The sequence below is a fragment of the Carassius auratus genome, chromosome 36 (genome assembly GCF_003368295.1).
Source record: "Carassius auratus strain Wakin chromosome 36, ASM336829v1, whole genome shotgun sequence".
Lineage (NCBI taxonomy): Eukaryota > Metazoa > Chordata > Actinopteri > Cypriniformes > Cyprinidae > Carassius > Carassius auratus.
In genome coordinates, this window is record NC_039278.1 from 9,370,475 (window position 1) to 9,393,026 (window position 22,552).

At 37.0% G+C, this 22,552-nt stretch overlaps 1 protein-coding gene across 1 annotated transcript in view; it reads left to right on the plus strand.

Annotated features, from left to right (window-relative positions):
• Window positions 1-16,055, plus strand: part of LOC113055171 (succinate--CoA ligase [GDP-forming] subunit beta, mitochondrial) — a 77,725-nt gene extending 61,670 nt beyond the window's left edge. Inside the window, exons 9-11 of the mRNA XM_026221200.1 lie at window positions 9,820-9,940; window positions 15,146-15,464; window positions 15,558-16,055. Coding sequence (XP_026076985.1) covers window positions 9,820-9,940; window positions 15,146-15,261 — 237 coding nt within the window. The 3' untranslated portion in view covers window positions 15,262-15,464; window positions 15,558-16,055. The remainder of the gene's footprint in view (window positions 1-9,819; window positions 9,941-15,145; window positions 15,465-15,557) is intronic.
• The last annotated feature ends 6,497 nt before the right edge of the window (window positions 16,056-22,552 follow it).

Genomic DNA, 22,552 nt, shown 5'->3' on the forward strand with positions numbered 1-22,552 from the left:
TTAAATTTTTCTACCCATGCCTGTCAAGGGAAACTGTATACACACAGGTAAGCTCCAGTACAGCTAGGGGATCTCAAGGCCAGTGTGTGTGTGTATGGTGTGTGTGCGCGAGGGCTGTGTGGCCTCGGTTAAGTCTGTCTGACACTTCTGGCTTATCACGAAGAGGTGAAGATTTCATATGTGGTGTTGTAGATGCTAAATTTCTCTTTGGGAAGGTTAAGGTGAGTTAGATGCGCCTTCATGTCAACAGCAAACAGCATGTGCAAATCACTTTACTTTCATAATGTGACTTCATTTTATCGACCAGGAATGTAAGAAGCAGACTTTCATATTTCAGAGTTTGTAGTCAAATGCAGGTTGTTGATTAGTGAATAGCAGCTAGATTATTATTATTTTTTTGTATTTTTATTTTTATTTATTTATTTTTTTTAGATTTTGTATTTTAACTGAACAAACTGAGCACCAGTTCAGTTGATTAAAACTAGTCTTGGGAGCCAGAAAATCTTTTTTTTTTTTATTCCAAAGATCCAAAATTATTATTTTTATTTAGCAAGCGTGCATTAAATTGACCAAAAGTGACAGTAAAAATCCATAAAACTGCCTCTGTATTCAGCATACAGTGATGGGTGTATGAGTGTTGCATGTGTTCATGTGTGATACATTTACTGTCTGTTGAACATCTCTGTTCCACTGTCTCAACACTCACACACATTAACCCCTCTGAGGGTGTTATGGGATATTTATGTCTGTCTGTCCCTGATGGCATGTCTCTCTTTGGGATGAATAATGTTCCCGCCACTGTCTGCTGATGTCAGCTGCTCAACACAGCGGCTCAGTGTGTGTGTGTGTGTGTGTGTGTGTGTGTGCATGAACGAAAGGCTTCATGAGAGGAAACGAAATCTGCCGTCTTGACTGACATGTGTCAGCTTTCTCGCCATGCTTGCTTGCTCACTCTCATTTTTTATCCTGTCATTTTATAATTTCTGCATATTTTAAAGTGCCACTGCATGTTTTTGAGTGTCACATTTTTTTTCCACTCTCATTTTTTCACTGATGAAATATCAGGACAGCTGTTGTAGGAATGGTGTTCTGTCCCAAATCACAGTGAGCTGCCTAATGGCTACATACAGTAGGCAGGTGCCTTTTAAGGAAGCATTATAACCATCATGCAGCCCTTATAAGTGACTGATTTGGACTCTACATCACTGGTTCTCAAATAGGAGGACTCCGAAAACTTGGGGCCACAGGATGACTTTTTATAAGTTTTTACATTTCTAAATTATTATTAATATTCAGTATTTTTTCTTGTTATCATGTTGCTAAGCTAACAGCTTTAATATGCAATTTAAAATATGTAGAAAATGCTAATATTATGTAAAGTAATGCAATTTTAATTACTCTGGACTTTTTTTTATGTTTCAGTATTTAGTTGCACTGAATCCACCAATCCCCTGGTTTATTTGTTATTTTTTTATTTTATTTATTTTTTCCCCGGCAGGGCTTGTTGCAGTGTATTCTGGGATAGTCACAAAGGTTAATCATTTTGGCTTAAAATTTGACTAAAATTAGGTGTTTTAATAACTTTCCACATCTATGTACCTATGATGTTTCAAAATGCTGATATGATATTTTACATAAATATTATATCAAATAAACAAATTGAATTATGCTGAACTGTCTTTTATTCTTAGATTTTAGTATTAATTGATTTAAATTTTTTCTCACTTAATCCACCTTAATAGAAAAGATTTTTACAGAGCTCGTTGCAATGCATTCTGGGATCGCCTTGGCTATGCCATACCCTTGATATGTCAGAATGCCATCTCACTAGGCAGCTCACTATTCTCCATTTCCTCCTTCATATCTGCAGCACATTGTCTTTGGAGACCTTTGAGACCTCTAGATTTCGCTCATAAATGAGCCTGCATCCAAGTTCAGATTTTAAATAGAGCTGTGATGGGCACTCACTTGGCTTCTGCGCATTCAGGAATAAACATGAGACTTAAAAGCACAGAGGAACTCAGACACACACACGCAGACGGCAGTAGGCTTTTATAGCCCCTTTCTGCCAGACAGCACAAATCATGGTGTCCTCCTAACCAGGTGTGACATGCTGGTTCTCCAGGCTTCTTTCTTTCCACACTGAAAGTGTAAAGCAGCTTGAGTCAGCTATCGCTTCAATTAAAAGTCTTTCTTTTGGGTGAACTTTTGTTTTAGATCTTATCAAATCTCCGTGATTTGAATCTCTACCAACAGAATTGAAACTTGCTGATATCAGTGTCTCGAGTGTTTATGCATGTGCATCATGAGCTATCAAAACCCTTATGAGTGTTCCCGTCCTCATGAAGCTCAGTCTGTCCTTTTCTCTATTGACCGTATTGAGTCATGTGTGTTGAGAGAGAATTGAATGGCGTGCCGTCTGAAAGGATAGTCTAGCTCATCTCTGATATGCTTCAGCCTGAATCGGTAGCTGTCACAGTTCACAACCCCACCACTAAGGCACAAGAGACACAGACCTTGAAGCGGATATGGCCAAAGCCAGGATTCAATTCACTAGGACACACCACACACCCCTCCGTCAATGTCTGTAGTCTCTGGCTGCAAATCCATTTCAGCTTTGATTGGTTTCTTTCTTTCCTGCAAAGATGGAGAGGGCAGCCACACACATCTGACCGCAACTTCACGTGGTGGTGGCGGGGCGGGTGAAAGACGTGACCCCACAGCCGCTGTTGATTTTTCAGTTTTGAGAAGGAAAAACAATGAATTTCGTTTCTCTACGGAGAAGAGAGATTCTTAGAACAAGGGAAATTGAGGGACCTTAAGGGTACAGTTCTTCCCAAAGATCCATATAAAGGTTTTTACATTGTGGAAATCATAGGATCCTAAGGTCACTGTTGTACCATGATGAAACTATGTTTTTGAGAAAGATGGGCCATCCCAAATGTGACCATTTCTTCCATTTTATAAATCTGGACATCCTGAAACTTGTGTTGACCAAGACGCATTCGATACGTTCGGCTCCAACCACAAGGCGGAAGAAAGATCCCGTTAAAGCTGTCAATCAAGAAAAGTCGACCGGCAGTTCTCAAGTGTCTCCTAACACGAAGTGATACTCGGAATGGCGGTGTCAGGATGTGTCTGTGTTTTGCGAGCTGATTTTTTGACATAATGCTTCATCTCCTTCACTCTGGGTGAAGAGAGAAGCTGTCATGCTTCAGCAGGCTGGATAATTATTTCTCTCTTATCCCCTGTGCCAGGCCTAATCTGAGCCCTCAATAACAGCCTGGGGCCAAACCATGTCTTTCTGTCCCCCCATCCTTTTTTTTTTTTTATTTCTCTTTGCTCCAGAGGAACGGCAGAATCACTGGCAATGGATTAGCAGGAGGGGAAAAATAGCCTCTAGATTTGATAAGATTGTGCCAAACGAAGAGAGCCAAAAGATGTAGATATCAAAAAGGAAAAAAGCATATTAACTTTCTTATCTGTCTTTTCTGTCGCTAAGCTTACAATTTGCCAAAATATTTGAATAGTATTTTCATATCTCTATGACTATGCCAAGTTTGGATGAGAGATATGAAGCCCAATCTGTTCACATGGCACATGCTTGTCCATCAGAAGTGTTTTCCAGCTCTGATAATGTAGCTTTTTTTCCTCAAAAGCTCTGACTGCTAATAGTTAATGCTAAGGAAGCAATTCGCATGAAATTCATCTAGAACCGTCTACACCTCTATAGAAACGCCATTATTTTGCCTCTCTATTGTGCACAAACAAACAATTCCCCTTTCGCTCCTCCTTTCAGCTGCCCGTCTTCATTTGAAAATGTTGGGTTTTAACCTTTGACTTCTAGCTTATTGGAGTATTCCACATCAACTAAGAGACTAAGGTGCAAAAACAACTGAAAGCTAACGCAACAAACCTGTGTTACGCAGATAAACCAGAACAATGGTGCTAATAGGGTGCGATGTTTTCACTCTTTTAAGCATTAACAAAAGACAGATGCACTTCCCCAGATTGATTAGCACTGGTCAGTGTGGTAGATACCCCTTTCTCTGAGAGCACAGCTGCCAATGTGTGGTTGGATGATAATGCCAGTGCTCCCCGAGCACACACCTAGTGCTGATAGCAACACAACGGTGTTTAGAATGAGCAGCTTATTAATTGAGATTTGCCTCCCTTTTGAAATCAAACTGCTTTCGTTTTATCTTGTTTTGGGGATTATTGTTCCAACGCTTTAAAACACATCACAGAGGGACGTTGGAGGAAACTAATGACAGACCAGTGCCAACGCCAGAGTCGTCTCATGTCACAGAGAACTTCTCCACGGAACAAAAGATACTCCAAAGCAAATAAAGATTAAAAGGCCTAATCAAAAGTAGGCTGCTTTCTTAAAAGTGAAAACCAACTGGGACACTGTACTGATGCAGTTTTCTCCCAGCTTTCTTAGAAGTCGTGATTCATGTAAACTAAAACAAGCATGTGATACTAGACCCACTGGCAGCTAATGCAGACAAAAAACAACTCTGAGAGCAGCAGAGAATAGTTTACTATGCTTAAGGGCTTTGATAATATTTCAACCACCTCTCTGCTTATTTTGATGCAGAAAATTCCTCAAAATTGCATTCAGGACCCCATGTGTTGTTTTCTGTCTTTTACTGATATTGGCTGGAACATATAAGACTTTTTTTTTTGAGAGAGAGAGAGAGAGAGAGAGGTAGAGAAGGCAAGTCAGTGAATTTGTCCTTTGTGCTGCTGTATTGAACTGCTTATTTTTTATTGACCAAACATGATTGTACTAACTTAATCAGCTATAAATTGATCTAAATTGAGATTGCATTTAACAAAGAATAGATTAATTGGATTATTGCAGCTATGAAAAGCAAGAACTGGTTGTTATCTAAGTGGACAGCTGACATTAGCAAAATAAACTGTAAACCAGAGCTCTCCCTAATCCAATCTTTTTTCTTCCTCGTCTCAAGAAATATCTGCGTCTACACGAAACCACAAAATGATGTAGTATACATGCCAGACCAGTAGGTGGCTCTGTAATTCTGCCACAGAGATATGCTAAAAACGAAGAAGACTTGGACTGTGCGCATGCGGTATACAAACGAACATGGAACAATACGTTTATTAATCTGTGTTAATGTTAAAGACACTTGTTCCGTGTTTGTTCATGTTTTGTCACATGGGTGGCGTTTTCAGAATTAATCCATTCTGGGACACAGTATCAAAAAATATCGTTTTGACTCCCAAAACGGCGGATCTGTGTGGACAAAATGCCTGTATGATACAAGAAATGTATGCATATACAGCGAAATGCGTCTCCGTGTGGACGGGACCTTAGTGTCATTACCTATAGTGCATTCAGCCTTGTTTTATTCATGTCTCTGTCATAAGCAAAGTCTGGTCTGCTTTCAGCGTTGCATATGCTCTACTTTTAATGCAATATGCAGTAAATTTGCTTCAGAATGTGCGAGCCTGGAGGTGCAGTCCGACATTCCAACTGCAAAATGAGTTTGTTTGCGAAAAATAAGAAAACAAGATCCTGCCCCTCTGACAGTTTCTATCGCATTTGTTCTTTTTCTTTATAAATCCCACTGGCAGCTTGAGCGAAGTGCACTATATTCTTACGAAGCAGCATTTACTCATGTACAAGAAAGCATAAATCATGCCTTACTGTATCATTAATATACATAGATGTCAATAGAAAATGCATGACAGGAAGAAATATGACTGTGCACAATAAAGGATGAATTGAAAAATGTCCTGCTGCTGAAGACACTATTGTGTGGAGAATGAGGCCTTGTGCTGTTGCTCCTGGATCTGTGCTGCCTTCTAGTGTCAGTGTGAGGAGTGTAGGGAAAACCTGATGAACAGCAAAACCTAAAGATGCTGGGAAGGAATGACAAAGAGCTTATGTGACTCATAGAAGAAGTGACATCACTAATCAGGTTTAATTGGATTTGCTTGGATTTGAACAGCATTAATTTGTATCATCTCCTTCTCTTATATATATATATATATATATGCATTTCAAATTTTCTATTTTATTTTTAAGTTAAAATATTTTAATTTTTGTGACATTAATTTTTGTATTTATAACTGTATTTACCTCATTTTCAATGTGTAATCTTTTTCTATCTACATGCTATAACTTTAATCACATAATTTAAACATAAATTTACAGTATTTCAAAACTTAATAATGTATTTCCTAGTTTTCACTTTTCAAATCACTTTTTTATTGTTACCTTGAGTTACAATTATTATTGATTATTTACCTGTATTTCAGTCAGGTATTTTATGTACAGTTGGACACAGAAGTCTCAAGACCACATTGAAAATTGTTCATAATTGCACATAAGAAAATTCTTAGATTAAAAATTGTATTTTATTTTATTTTACAAAAAGAAAAGCTGGACGAGTTGTAGTCTGTCACGCACAGTCAGGGTGACATGCTTCAGTGTGGTGGTGGTCCAGCATCAGAAGCTGGACATTACAACACGTTTTCTTTCTGTCTCCATCCGGTCTGTCAGATCCACCACCAGACCCCACACTCATCTGACTGTGAGAGGGAATGTGCTGTTTCAGGGTCACATGCTGGAAACTCTGGCATTGGGCACCCTTTACTCTGTCAGCTACACTACAGGCACTACAGACGTGTTCTCCTTCATTTGTTTTAGTGTGGATTTATTTATATCACAAGTTGACAATGAAACACTAGCTGCCTGCAATATCTCGTAAAGATGTGGATATGGCATCTGGCAGCTCAGCCAGGTGGGGATGTACCTGTTGGTGGAGGCATTGTCTTGCTTGTCTGCGGGTCTCGGCCTGTATCTATTTCTGTCTCAGTCTGTTCACCTCTACTGTCTGTCAGCCTGTGGATTTATCTTAGATTTTTTCACCACCTTTTTATGTAAAGATCTTGGATTTGCCTTTTCTCTCAGTGTGTGCCTGGGTGTGTCTCAGTCAGTAGAGCTGTCAGTAGGGCTGTCAAGATGATTGCATTTTAACTGAACCTGCCTAAAACCTCTCAGAATGCAATGTAAAAAACAAAACAAAAAAGAAACTAGTCACTATATGCAGTTATCGAAAATGTTTAGTTCTGGAAAGCATTAAACCTTAATTGTGTTTTGTTTGTGACATATTGCACAGTAATCAGTTGTTATATTAAAATTCGGACAATTTATATTTATTATTCTTAATAATAATAATTACATGGTTATTATTTTATAGTTACACATTTTTGTCTAAAACTGTTTATAGTTGTCTTATTTCATCTTATTTATTTTCTAATGTTGTTACTTTTATCATTATAATAATAATAATTATTATTATTATTATTATTATTATTATTGTTGTTGTTGTTGTTGTTGTTATTATTATTATTAATGCTGTCAAACAATCAATCGAGATTAATGAATAAATAAATATACACAGCACACACATATAATGTGAACAAAAACTTTTATTTTAGATGTGATTAATCACGATTAATCATTTGACGGCACTAATTATTATTATGGATTTACTGGCAATTGTTACTTAATGCAGAATAAACACACTTCATAATGGAATATTTGCGTTTTTATTTTGTTTTATATTATCGTTACTAATATTATTATTATTACATTTTTTACTGACAATTTTACTTAAAAATGCAGGATGTTAATAATGTTGCAGTACTTTTTATATAGCTATGACGATTATGTGTAATGCAAAAACAGTATTCAGTTAAAAAGTATAAGCTATATCCAATGTCTAGTGTGACTTCATAATAGTGCAACAAATAATAGAGTTAATAAAATTGCAGCGTTTAGAAAACCTTGCCCCAGTGGCGGCTCGTGGGTTTTAAAATAGAGAAGATTATTATTATTATTATTATTATTATTATTATTTTCTTAACTACTTTAAAATGTCTTTTAGTCAGAAAACGTAAAGAAAACAACACATACAGCAAGATAATATAACTTCATTTACCTGTCTTATCACTTGAAGCAAACATCCATCCCTTCTCAAAAGTGTGTTAAAAGAGAGCCTGCTGTAGCCTATATCCAGCCTAGGTGTGTTTTATCTCCCTTCATTCTTAAGTTTGAAGATATACTGTTTGAATGACAGCTTGGTAAATCTGTCGGCAATCAAATATTCGCAATCAAATGATCGCTACTCATAAGTACTTGGTACATTACATTATCAGCGCAGTGGCAGCAGGAGACATTCAAAATCATGAAATTTACATCTCCAGAAGGGAGAACACCAGAAGGGAGGCTGGTCTCCACTATGAGGTTACTTTTCTAAACACTTCTCAGCGCCGTAAATGAACACTAAATGCTGATTAGCAATTTTTTTTTACCAAAGGAGGCACGAGAGCTCAACTTTTCCCCGGCCTCCCCCTCTCCTTCTCTATAATATAACAGTTGTAATTACATCAGCAGATTTGTCACAGTCGGGATAGAAAAGCGTCGTTTTCACATTATAGTATTACAACTGTGAAATTACAATTCCTCAAAATTTTGGGGAAGCTGTGCCTCCCCTGCCTCCCTCGACAACTGCCACTGCCTTACTCAGTGCCTGAATTCATGTTGAGAATATACAATTCACAAAATAGAGAACTCCAGTTTCTAACCAGTAAGGTTAATACCAGCGATTATGTGTGAATCTGCCAGTATCCTCAGGTGGGCTGCTCATTTCAGGACTTAAGCACCTCAGATCTCTTTTCCAGCCCCATAAAGGTTTTTTAGAATGCTAGTGCTAATAGCCTATTAGGTAGCTTGTCTTTATTCATATGAGGTGCAGGGTTTTCTCCAGTCATGGAAATCTTGGAAATATTAAAACTGTTATAACATTTTATAAATAATACCAATTTATAATACCAATATGAGTTTTTCTTGTTATCCTCAACTCTAAACTGTTTAACTGCATTGAAAAGTATTTATTTTTATGGTTTTTATACATTTGCTGGTTAAAATAATGAGAGAACCCTGAAGGTTTATTTTATTTTATTTTATTTTATTTATTTTTTTTGCCTATTTACCTGCTCAAAGGTATAGTTTACCCAAATATGAAAATGTACTGTCCCTCAAGCCATCCTAGGTGTATATGACTTTCTTCCTTCAGACAAATACAGTTGGTGTTATATTAAAAAATGCCCTGGCTTTTCCAAGCTTTATAATGGCTGTAAATGGGTGTTCAGAATTTTGAAGTTCAGTAAAGTGCATCCATCATAAAAATAACTTCACACGGTTCGGGGGTTAATAAAGGCCATTCGAAGTGAATCGATGGGTTTGTGTAAAAAAATAAATAAAAATATCCGTATTTACTAGACTTTACTTTAGTGGTGTTCTAGCGGATGACATAGGATCTTTTTTTTTTTTTTTTTTTGTGCTTCCACGTTTGTCCCTTTTCACCGGAGCTTACGCTACACCCTGCATCCTATGTCGTCCACTAGAACGCAGCTCTCTCATAAAAGCGCTTACGACAGTTAACAGAAGCTATGATTACATTTTATAAAGTTTTAAATATTACACAAATACATCGATTCACTTCATGTGGTGTAATTAACCCCCTGGAGCCATGTGGAGCACTTTTTATAATGGATGGATGCACTTTTTTGGGCTATAAACTTGGCATTTTTTTATATATAACTCCGATTGTATTCATCTGAAAGAAGAAAGTCATATACATGGCTTGAGGGTGAGTAAATCATGGGGTCATTTTCATTTTTGGGTGAATTATCCCTTTAAACACTGCATTTGCTAACACATATAAAATGTTAACTTGATTTTTATAAAGAGGCTTTTTTTAACCTTTTTCTCCACAGGTAGAGGCTATCCTGGTAAACATCTTCGGAGGAATTGTTAACTGTGCCATCATTGCTAACGGCATAACCAAGGCCTGCAGAGAACTGGAGCTCAAGGTTCCTCTGGTGGTCAGGCTCGAAGGTGGGTGTGGCCAAACAATAACATTTATACCAAAATTCACCATTTTTGAATCAAAATTTGTCGTTTAACTCTTAGTTTTTAAAATGTGCCCTGTAAAACCTTTAGGTGTATTCAAACCCGTGTCTTTCAAGTGTAGAGTTTGTTGAGTTTGTTGGTTACCAAACATATAATGCCACAGCATTCGCTGGTGGCAGAGAGAGGAGCAGAGGAGCCAGGCACCTCTCACCTGTGTATGCTAATGCTACGCGCTCATGTGACACTAGGCCTCGGCCTGCTCCCATCTGGCCATTAGGATAATTGGCAGAAAACAGCGGAGTCGTTTTGCCTGGAGAGAGACATATACTCCACTACATTAATTTTCTCCCTCTCGTTTGTCCATATTGTAACCTATCCTTCTGATGATGACTGCTTAAATATAGGACAAGAGCAGTACTAAGATTTTTAGCACAATTAAATACGTATTGTTTGTAGTTTCTAATAATATTTACACTTTCAGGGGGAAAGCACATGTGGGCCAATATGGTGGCAAAATGCCAGACATGACACTGAATACAGTTTAAGTTGTGAGCTGGGATTCATTCATTGCTACACTATTGACATTAGACAACTGACCTTATTTTGCCTGCCAAACATTTCATTGTTCAAGAAGAACACAGTAAGAGCTACTTTAAAAATTGAGCTGTTCACTCTTTTCCATACAGCTTATGTGCTCTCTGTGAACTGCTACAAACAAATCATTAAGTTAGTGAGATAAACTTGAAAACTTGAATGAATAATTGTGCAACGGATTCATTTAAAAAAGACGATTCAAGAGAATGATTCATTCCCAGACATCTCTGCTTCTCTCACAATTTCTCCAAAAAGAGGTGTCAGGTGTCAAGAGGGCCATGCCACTTATCTTTTTCTCAAATGAAGCTATCAAATGGCTTCAGAAGACTCATGGTGAAAACATGGTTGGGTGAACTAGTTCTTTATATTAAAAGACTAAAAGCCTTGATTTCATACATAGTGCAAAAGTAATTACTGGCACCCAATTTTCACAAAACATTTTCCATCCAAATGAAAATGCCTTGAAGCAATAGTGGCTCAGATTCGCCTGCCCTCTCTGGGAAAGTGAATTAGCCACAGTGGCCTGAAAGCCCTCAGTAATGGGTGTTAGTGGCAGCATGCTGCTTACAGATCGATCCTCTCTTCTGTCTCTCTGTCTGTGGCTGATCATGTCTGACAGATCGCTATAAGATGGTTCCCAGCTTAGAGTTAAGTTGTATTAGCTGCCTATTGATTCAGGCCCATTTCTTGCCCCAGCCTCTCCATAAGCCCCTCCTTTCCAAGAAAGACTTCAGGTACATATGCGTGTGTGTGTGCATGTACCTCTACGTACTCTCTTCTTCCAAATTTTCCACAATCAGCTCCTTTATACAAACATACAAAAAGCATCCTGTTTGGGTATAAGATCCTGGTTTTGTTCTTCAGCATGATGGATCAATGGTGCTCAGTTCAGGCCAACAGTAGTTTTTCACTCAAAAACATTGGGCAAAATTAAATCTGAGATAATTTGATTTATTTTGATACTCTTTTTGGCTATGCATATAGATGCAAAAAGATACATTGAATTTGTAATCAGACAAGACATAATACAAAATATACTCTTTTTAATAGCTTGATTAAATAGCTTGAATTTTAATTTGCTTGATTGTACCAGAAATATCATAAAATTACTGTTGCATGTGAAAAGTATGCAGAAGTATGATTTCTTCATGATAGTCTTCTAAAATGTAATGATATATGAGTCATATTCTTTTAAAAGTTATTTGAAATAAAAATAATTAAAGGCTAATCATATCTTTGGGATTTTATAAAAGGTTTTATTAGTTTTAGTTATTACTGACATTTTGCACATTTCTCAGCAAATGTAGAGGTGTAATCTAGGAAATTCTTCAGTAGGAATTTTTATATGGTAAAATGTAGTAGTATTCTCTACAATGAAGAGCTTTGAAGCATCTATGTGACACTGGACCACAAAACCAATCTTAAGTCACAAGTCAAAAATACGATGTATGGGTCAAAATGATTGATTTTTCTTTTATGCCAAAAATCATTTGGATACTAAGTAAAGATCATGTTCCATGAAGATATTTCATGAAAACAATTACTCTAACCCTAACCCCAAAACTTTTGAATGGTAGTGTCAAGATAATGCTGTATACATTAAAATGATAACTCACATTTCGGTAGATTTCTGATAAAGCTTCTTTCAGAGCTCATTATTATTGTATGCGCATGCTTATTCATAATCATATTCTGTCAGTTCCATAATGAGTATGTATGTTTAAACATTAGATATTCTAATGTAAGCTTTGTTCAGAGGCATAGGCTAAATCATACAGTGTCATTGGGCTTGGTTTTGGCGTTTAGTTAGTCTCTTGCAGCACCTAGTGGCAGTGAGCGAGTACAGACCTGTGTGTGTGTGTGTGTGTGTGTGTGTGTGTGTGTGTCGGTTCCTAGATGCTGAGATCAATGCAGTGTATGAGATATTACCACATACAGAACTTATTCAGACACATACGTAGCATGCAGAGATTTGACTCGCAAAAGGCCATCTAAGATCCACCAGGCAGCGGAAAAAAAATAGCTTTCAGCGTGTAGGAGTATTTTTCGTGGCATTTGTTTAGGTTTGCTCTCGCTGCCCTCAGACGACTCAGCATTGTGGAGCAGCGGCGGTCGGCAGATATTCTATACTCCCAGCGCACGGCCCTGCTCACTAATGAAATTATACAATTGATTGTTTTGTGCTGCCAAATGTGGGAGACGTGTTAGAAATGAGTTATTGTGCAAGCGGACAAAAGCGCTGAAATATCAGTAGTTAAGTGGTGCTGGTAATTGAATTCCTCATGAAGCTGCTATTGATTAGAACATCCTCCCTCCTGAGAGAGCGAGTATTGTCATAATTACACTGCAAGACAACACCACACACACACACACACACACACACCTGTACGTTTAATGGTACTTGTGCATTGGCATAGAGATATTTTAGATTTATAAGTGTGTAGCTTAGCTCAGATTCAGATTTATATGAAGGCAAATGTGCAGGATGATGCATTCATGCAAACATTTTTTTAGGGCCACATGGGTCATAAAATAATTGGAATCATGGTTAAGCAGTTTGCATATTGATCCATGGTGTTGGGGTGCTCATGTGACTGCTGCGAGTTCTAGCCTGACTCGCATTATGATCTGATTTCATTCCCCCTCTTTTCTTATTTCCTTGTCATTTTCTACTCTAGCACTGTACAATGTACACTGTATAATGTAAATTTTAATTCATGAATATATTAAAATTTAAATACATTTGAAAATGCATATTTAAGTGTTGTTCAACTAAAAACTTAATATAATGTTTATAGAAATAATATTAAAAGTAAACATACATTATTATATAAAATATACAAGAGTTTAGACAAATGTTTAAATAAGTTTTTATATAAAAAAGTTAAATATTAAATAAAATATGTATAATAGTTATAATTATTAAAAATATATATAATAGCATAAATGTATAGAATTTTTTTTTCAAATAAGTATATGAATAATTATACAGGAAAGTTCAATCAGTCTAAAAATGCTGAAATAATAAAATTTCTTTTTTTTAAAAAAAAAGCACTTTTTATTTTTAAATGTACAAAATGTAATGGAAAATGTTTAAATATTTTATTTTTTGTATTACTCTTTTAAAAGTAAATTTTTATAATGGAATATAATGGAAAGCAAATAATTATTAAACAGCATTTTGCTCAAATATCTTCGTCGGTCATTTGAACACAATATAAAATAATTAAAAGCTCACACCAGGGATGAATATCACGCACGATTATCTCTGACATTTAACGCCTCGTGAATAAACAAAGGGTGCAGATGTGAGTGTGCATACATAACATTTCCACCTATTAATTTTTTTTAATAAACGCCTCGGGCTCGTTTTTTTTTTTTTTTTTTTTTGTGCTTGGGGGGTTTGATGTGCTGCATTAAATACTGTCTTAGAGGAAGTAAGTAGACCAAGAAGATACATCGAGGCAAGATGAATGTGGAGAAGCTGGTCTCAATAGTGTCTGAACACAAAGGGTTTCATGATAAATGCGACCGCGACTACCGGGTTATTTCTGTTTTTAATTTAGCGCCATCTAATGTCAGGGAGTGAATTTGCACGTTCACTCGGCTCATCGACATTGAAAATTATTTGGATATGAACACAAAAGACGTGTCGAAAAACATCAGCAATAAGCACACAATAATCGTCCCCGTGTGTGTACGAGGCTTAAAGTAAAATAATAATACTAATAAAAATACAAATAAATATTTTTTATAGGCTTGTTTTTGACACACACATTGTGTGAATGAGAGCTTTTCTCCCTAAGCTCCAAACTCACCTAATAAATCAGCACGTCTCTCATCTAAAGCTGTTCGCTGAGGCTCAGCAGAGTCACACACCTCTCACATGTGTCTGTTATTCCTTCACTTACATCTCACAACTTCTGTTCCCTTTACTTCTGTCTATCTTCATTCTTTTGACCCCTGTGGATTAGTTTTCTGATTTGTTTAATGGGGTTGGCCCCGGGCCTTGGCCCTGTGTTGGGGGGCCAGAGTTCAGTGACATTCAGAGTCACTGTAGAGACCACAAGGGCAGCCTAAGCAAAATGATACAGTGTGTGCTCAGTCGGGACGTCTGCAGCTGGCACCGACATGTCCCCCCGGCCGGTGAATGCAGCACTTGCATTTCCAGCCAATGGGACGAACAGCCCCATTACAATTCAACCAATAGAACGCTTCCTGTCCTTTTCAGCCAATAGAAGGATCCCAAAGCCTTTTCAACACTACTGCACCTTCAAACCAGCAGAGAGACACTCCCCAAACTCAGCCCTGCCAATCATTTTGAGAAAACAACCTTTTTTTCCTTCTTAAACCATAGCCAGATTTCTTTGTTAGGCCTTAATGTAAGGATGGATACTGATCAGTATTCTATTATATTATATTACATTACATTATACATATTTTATTTTGAATTATGTAATTCATAATATTTTAGACCTAAACATATTCCAATAGAATATACCACGCATACCTGGTTCTGTGTGTGTGTGTGTGTGTGTGTCAAAATGAAAGTGAAGGCTTAAAGATCCCCTCTAACCAAAGTGTTCTGATGTTCAGGAACCAATGTTCAGGAGGCGAAGCGTATTCTGTCTGAGAGTGGGCTGCCCATCACCTCTGCCAGTGACCTTGATGATGCCGCCAAGAAAGCTGTTGCCGCCATTGCCAAGAAATAAATGCATTTATTCACACACACCTTTCTTACACACCTCACCAACAGAGCTGTGGCCAGAATCACATGATATAAACAGAGCCTTACACACATCACGCACACACACGCCTGAAAAGCTTCATGCTGAAACACACAGTACCAGCCAGTTAGAGTCATTGGGCATCTTGTCCAGTTTTTCCAGGGACAATAGTGTATTTGAGAACCTCTCTCTCTCTCTCTCTCTCTCTCTCTCTCTCTCTCTCTCTCTCTCTCTCTCTCTCTCTCTCTCTCTCTCTCTCTATATATATATATATATATATATATATATATATGATTGAACTGTGAAATAAATCTCACCGTCCCAGTCTGATTTAAGGTTTATTTTGTTTATAAGAATGATAAGACTTTTTTTATGGGTATAAAATGTACAACTCTAGGTTAAGGATTGTTTGTCTACAATATTTCTGGCTTAATGATAATTTATTGAACAGTAAATTCAATATTGAAACAATTCTGTATTACATGTTTAAAAAAGAAATTGTGAATCCCAAATGCATCATGATGTATATTCACTTGCATTTTTTTTTTTTTTTATAAACACAAAGTGGTGTAGTTTTTATACTGTGCCTGTCATGAAGATGTTTTAAAAGCCAAAGGCCCACAATAAATATAATTAGCTTTTTGTAATCTCAAATGTATTTTTAAAGTTAATGTATATTTACAAATGTTTTTTTTTTATCTTATTTTTGATTGAGCTTCACAATAATTGTCTGTAAATGAGAGTACCTCAATAAAAATGGGTTTTTAAACCACTAGTGATAATTACAGCATTAAGCTGTGTGTGAGTGTGTGTTTCTGAAATCTATACCTGTCAGCAAGTTGGAACATTTAATGGATTATCTGTCAGGTGATCCGAGAGGACACCCGGACCGGATCAAGTGCCTCGAGCAACAGACCTCTGTCTCACTTTCTCCTTGTCTTCTTGCACTTTTTTATTCTACCTTACGTTCGTGCACTTCTCACTCTTCCACAGTCAAAGTTACACGTGAAGGTGAAGTGCAGATGGCTGTAAATCGAGGAGATGGTTCAATAATTGCTTATTTCAAGCTCTTCCTTCATTATGTCAAATACAAGTGTGTTGATGGATTAGATTGTGGAGTTGGAGTCTTTATAGAATATGCTCTTGTGGTGTCATTCTATAATTCAGAGGTCATTGAAAGCGTGTCGGAGAAAGTAAATGTAATGACCAAAATTAACACCGCTTTCCTATATAAATATAGATGAGCTGAAAACCCTAAAGAAGTGTGAACTGAGTGTGAAGACAACCGATAATAATAGCTAGCTGTCATATATTAGTTTAAAAGCTATTCTGTATCCTGCTCTCATTTCGTAAACTGCATTTTAAAGATCCATCTTCCTTTATACAACCTTGTAATTGTTCAGTTGGAGTTTTGAAAGGATTGCGGCCATTTTTTTCCTCTCAGAACGGATATCAAAACGGTAATTGCCACTTTGGGAATCTGTCTTTTGAGTTTAGCGTGAAACTGATCTCCAGCCTCTTCGTGAAAAGCGCAATTTTCTCCCTGGACATTAAGGTCAAGTCATTCATTCAGGAATATTGGTTATTTATTGTGTCGTTTAGAGGTAACAGCCACAAATTTATTAGTTTATAAACCAGCAATGTGCTTGTAGAGAGTGTGTCGCTATTGTATTTGGGTTGTCAGACACATGGGCCATTCACTTATTATGTGTTGCCAGTTCAGTACATTATGGTGGAAGTCTAAAATGGACATCTAGAGCTCTTTCATTTAAGTTTATTAGCGTTCAGAACTTCTCAAGGTCAGGTAGAAATAAGTCTGCCATGGTTTCCTGACCTCTCTCTGTCCTTGAGCTTTAGGAGGTATCGTCTTCTAAAGGAAAGAGGCTTGTCTTGAGGAGTCTGTGCGGCATTATTGCAGAGAGCCATAAAAGACAACGATATATATGTTTTACAACAAAGCCAAAGGGAAAATGTTGGCCAAAAGCGCTCTCAGGTGGTTGATTTTCTTACTGAGTCAGTGCTTTATATTCAGGTCTCATGGTTTGGCCATATAGCACAGATGGGCAGAGAAATCCATTTCCCTCTTATAGAATTGCAGCCTGGGATTCTGTAATTGCAGCACTTTGAGAATCTGTCTTTGTCTCCTTAACAAGGAGTTGAGATTTAAGGTGGAGGATGACAAGGAAGGAAACATGACAAAACCTAGACATTTGATTCCTTTTATCAAAATTTTGTTTTCATTTGTTGAAGTTTTACTCAATTTTTCTGCCTGGAATAATAGACCTGACAATCTGGCATTACTGCAGTTATTTCTGTTTTATATTTGTTCATCATCAGTGTGGCTTGGTCAGGCTGTCCTCTTATCAAAAATTTTACAAAATGTAAATAACTGTAATCTATACCTATGTGTATGTGTGTGTGTGTGTGTGTATATATAAGGTAAATATTTTGCTGTATGCCAGGGTTCGAGTTCTGATTTATTAACAGTATTTTTATTGTTTATTAAATAATAAGGTTATTTTAAAATTATAATATATTGTTCATAGTTTGCATTATCTAGAATGTGCATAAACAAAATGTGGGGTTTTGAAAGATTTCAAGTAATTTCTCATGCTCCCAAGCCTAGTGTTACCATATATAAGCCACATCACATTTTTAGTGAAGTACGTGAGGCTTTACAAACATCTCTTCCCACACTTGTCATGTGTCGTGTCTTTTATCTTTCCATGTCTGACTGAGTTAGAGTCAGTCTTTTCAGCTACGCATGCTGTTATAGTTCCATTATTGCCTTTTTCTATAACCCCGTTTATCTTGTAAAACTTCCAATTGGTCGTCTCTCCTTTCTCTTTCTCTGATTTTATTCACTCCCCCCTCACCAGCTGGGGCTGTATATTATCCCCCTTTGTTAACGAGCGCTTAATGGCCCTTTATTAATTAAAGGAGGATGCAACAAAAGGTGCTGACTGAATAAACTCCTGGCAGTCAAGCGTGCCATCTTTTCAAATATTTGTTAGTTTCTTTTTGTTTGACAAACTTTCTTCTGCTGCAAACTTTTGACAGTGATTTGTATGTGTATTTGTGAGTGCTTCTCTGATCCAATTAACTACAAAGAGGTATCCAGAGAGACGGCTTCAATAAAGAGGAAATCAACTGATGGCTGACACTAATTAAAAGCTCATTTCATGTGACCTCTGAAAAAGCCTCTGTAATTAAAACGGAAGTGAAAGCAGGAGCGTTTAGTGTAAAACGGCCCGGTAATGAGATATTAGAGTGTCCTGGTGGAGTTTGAAGCAGGTGCGAGGATGACATAAACACACACAACACAAAAAAACAAACTGGAAAAATTACTTTTCTGCATCAGAAACAGGTAACATGTTTTGTAGCTTGGCAATGTTTCTAAGATGGAAGAATGCTGGGAAATATGATTTTCAAAAGACAATTGGCTGTCTAATATAACACCCAGATTTTTTAATGTAGAGGAAGTAACAGTACATCTGTCTAGTTGCAAATTGTAATCCAAGAGATTATGTGTATTTATTGTTTTTTTTTTTTTTTTTTTTTTTTTTTTTTTGGTCCAGTAAGTAATATCTCTGTCTTATCAAAATGTAATAGGAGAAAATTATTGATCACCCAAGAAATTTCATCTGGTCTCGTTGAGCTATATAGTTGAGTATTATTGGCATAACAGTGGAAACTAATCCCGTATTTTCTAATAATATTACCAAGGGGCAACATGTATACTGAAAATAGCAGAGGACCTAGAACAGATCCTTGTTGCACTCCATACTTTACTGGTGATAAGTGAGATGACTCCAAGTTTAAATAAACCTTGATAGTGATCAGACACATAGGATTTAAACCATCTTAATCCCTGACCTTGTATACCTGTAAAGTTTTGTAATCGATCTATCAGTATGTCATGATCTATGGTGTCGAACGTAGCACTAAGATCAAGTAAAACTATTAATACGATATATACTACAACTTTTCATAAAACTTGTAAAAACAGAAGATTTTAAATGGTTCTGTAATTTGCCAATTCACTAGGATCTAGTTTCTTAATAAAAGTGGTGTGATATCCAGCCAAGCATGGTGACCCATACTCGTGCTCTGCATTTAACCCATTTATGCTGCAGCACCCAGGGAGCTGTTGGGGGTTCTGTGCCTTGCTCAAGGGCACTTCAGTCATGATATTGCCGGCCCAAGACTCAAACCCACAATTTTATGCTCCAACCACTAAGCCATGACTTCCCATAAAAGGCTTAATAACTGCTTGAATGGTTTTTGGATGAGACCTAAAGATAACGACGAGATAATAATATTGAGAAGCAGTTCTTCTGCTACAGGTAACAACTTTTTCAGTAATTTAGTGGGTACAGGATCTAATAAACACGTTGTTGGTTAAGATGCAGAAATACATTTATTCGCCTCTTCCTGTCCTATAGTTGTAAAGCGCTGTAGTTTATCTTTGGGTGCGACGAATGATGCTGAAGTATTTGACACTGTAGAGTCTACATTAGGGCAACAGCTTTTAATGTATTAGAGAAATCTCCAACACTTAGTGCTCTATCAACAGTAACCAGTAGGTCTTATTTAAATTGTTTAATAAAAAAGTGGTAAAAACCTAATTTACACTCTTTTAAGCATGGCCCATTTTAAGCAGTAAAAATATTTCTGTCTGATCCATGACATCTAATAATGATTTCTATTTAATATTTGTGTTCTATATGAATATATTTAATCATCTTTTTATAAATATTATGAATAATTTACACAATCAATTTCTTATTGTGGAATGATGCTTTAAATGTAAATACTTTCGCTAAAAATAATATATTTTTTTTTCTATCAGCTTGTACGATTCCATATTGAATTCTATAATCAGATGTGGTGCATAAACCCAGATGTCACAAACAAACTCGGGTGGAATCAAAGGACAGGTGACTTTCTCTATTTCCCCATTCTTTCTTTAATCTCATCCTACCTGCCCTTTTGTTCAAGGTGAATATATAAAGCTTCTGCATATCAAATGCCATTGGGATAAAATAACTGAGCATATGTCAGCGTAGCGAGTGTGTTGGGTGCGAACCGAGGAAGAATGGAATGTCAGCAGTGGTTTGGGCCATCTAATGAAGCAGGTCTGTAATGAGCTGATGTAGGCTACATATACAGCGTGGCACCACTCTACAAATTCTGAAGGTGATGAGTGCTGGCATCCTCACCCGTGATGAGAGCTCCCTGCTGCTTTGCACTTTGATGTGTGTGTATGTGTGTATGTGCGCGGTGAAGAGAAGGAACGAGTTTATGTTTAGTCTAGAGGGTTTAAACTAATAGAATGAATGTTGTTTTAAGCTACTCACACTCTTGCTAGCACATGGTGCACACAAGAATGGTGCGTTAGGCAATTCTGCCTAAATAGTACATCACTGCTACTTTTTCCAGTGATGAGGGATGCTCTGAACAAAGAAAAACATTTGTTAATGGGATAGTTCACCCCAAAATTAAAAGTAAAAGTAACAGTGATCTTCATTCAATTTAGTAATTTTTTCAGTTCATTCAAGAGCAACCAATACAAGATACATGTTTCAAATCACCTTTGTTGCTGAAATAATTACAGTAATACAGGCAATAATTGTCGTGTTAGTTACAATAAACTTACATTACCTAACTTGCATAACTCACATAAAATACAATATATTTGTAAGAGTATTTATCCAGTGTGTTATAAAAAGGTGTGATGAAGGTATGAAATGGCCATAAGTGCTAGAATAGATTTTACTGTCAATTAATGAATGACTGAACAAAGAATAAGAAGTGCTTAAATAACTACGTTCACACTGCAAGCATTTATAGCACAGATCTGATTTTTTTGTATGGCTGTTCAAATTATTTTTTTAAATATAGCCAATTCATGAGCAGGCGATGAGTATGATGAAGAGAAAGACAGTAGACAGAAAATTGTTTATTTTCTACTATTTGTTGTACGACCTAGCAAATTTAGCTTGTATAGAGCTGACTCTGTAGTACACCATAAAATAACACCTTTTGTCTCGTCACTGTATACTTTCGCAACTTTCTGTCATTCATTGAGTGAAGAAAGAAAGCAAATCCCGACAAAGTGGAATTATGACGAATTTTGATGTAGAGTGACGTAAAAGTCGCATGAGGCTTTTCAGATTTGGTCCAAGACTTTAATCCAAACAGGTGCTTCTCATGACCCTGCCGTCTAGGCCTGCATGGCCCTCAGATAGATCTCACATCAGCGATTTCCCCCTAAACGCTCTCATTACTAACATCCACTAGATATTTCAGACACTTCCAGTTGTAAAATTCTCCATTACACGGGTCAAGCAGGGGCAATGAGAGATGAATAACTGTCTGATCATCTGAAACGGCTCCTCTGGAATATTTCCCTCCTGCTAAAATATCTGTCATCACTTTGATTGCATTTTAGAGGAGACTTATTCACAGGGACAAGTGCGGCTTCTTCTTTTTCATTTTTTTAAGAGGGCTTTTTTTCTGTCTGTCTGAGCGGGATGAGAGTCCTGCCTCTGCACATTTATTCAGCAGTCCATTGCAAAAATGAGAAGAGAGCGAGAATGAAAACCTGAAAGAAGAAAAAAAAACGAAGGGGGAAGAAAACACTCGGGTCGGTATTTCATCTCGCAGAGATTAAAAACCCATCTCTCAGACCGGTGCAGTGTTATTTAGGATGATTTGCGAAGCTCTCCATGCAAATTGCGTGGTGATTAGTTGTCGTGTTGGGCTGGTGGAACAGCGGAGGGGTTAGGACACTTTGTCCCCCCCGTCCAATTACGGATGCCTGTAACAGGATGACACCCCATCTGCACGCCCATCTCATTAAGAGGAAAGCAGAACGTCCTTCCTCACTTACAGGCTCTGTGCAGTCTAATGCAAGTGTAGGAATTACACGACTGTCATCTCTGTGTCTTCCGTCCTGTCTGTGTCCATGCCATCCTCTTTCACTCAAGATTTAATAAAGAGTAAAGCAGGAAACACATACACACACTAGCCACGGGATACACATTCATCATAATTCCATGACAAAAGCTTAGGATATATACTTGTTACAATAAGCTCTAAGGCAGATAAGTTATTTAGTGTAAAAAAAAAAAAAATTTACTAATACCCAAAATTTATTGACCATGCAATTTTAAAAGGTTAACTTTCAACTTAACTCGCTGTATCTTTTGAAATATGTATGACTTTCTTTTTTCTTCTCACAAAAGAAGATATTTAGCCAAGTGTCCCATCT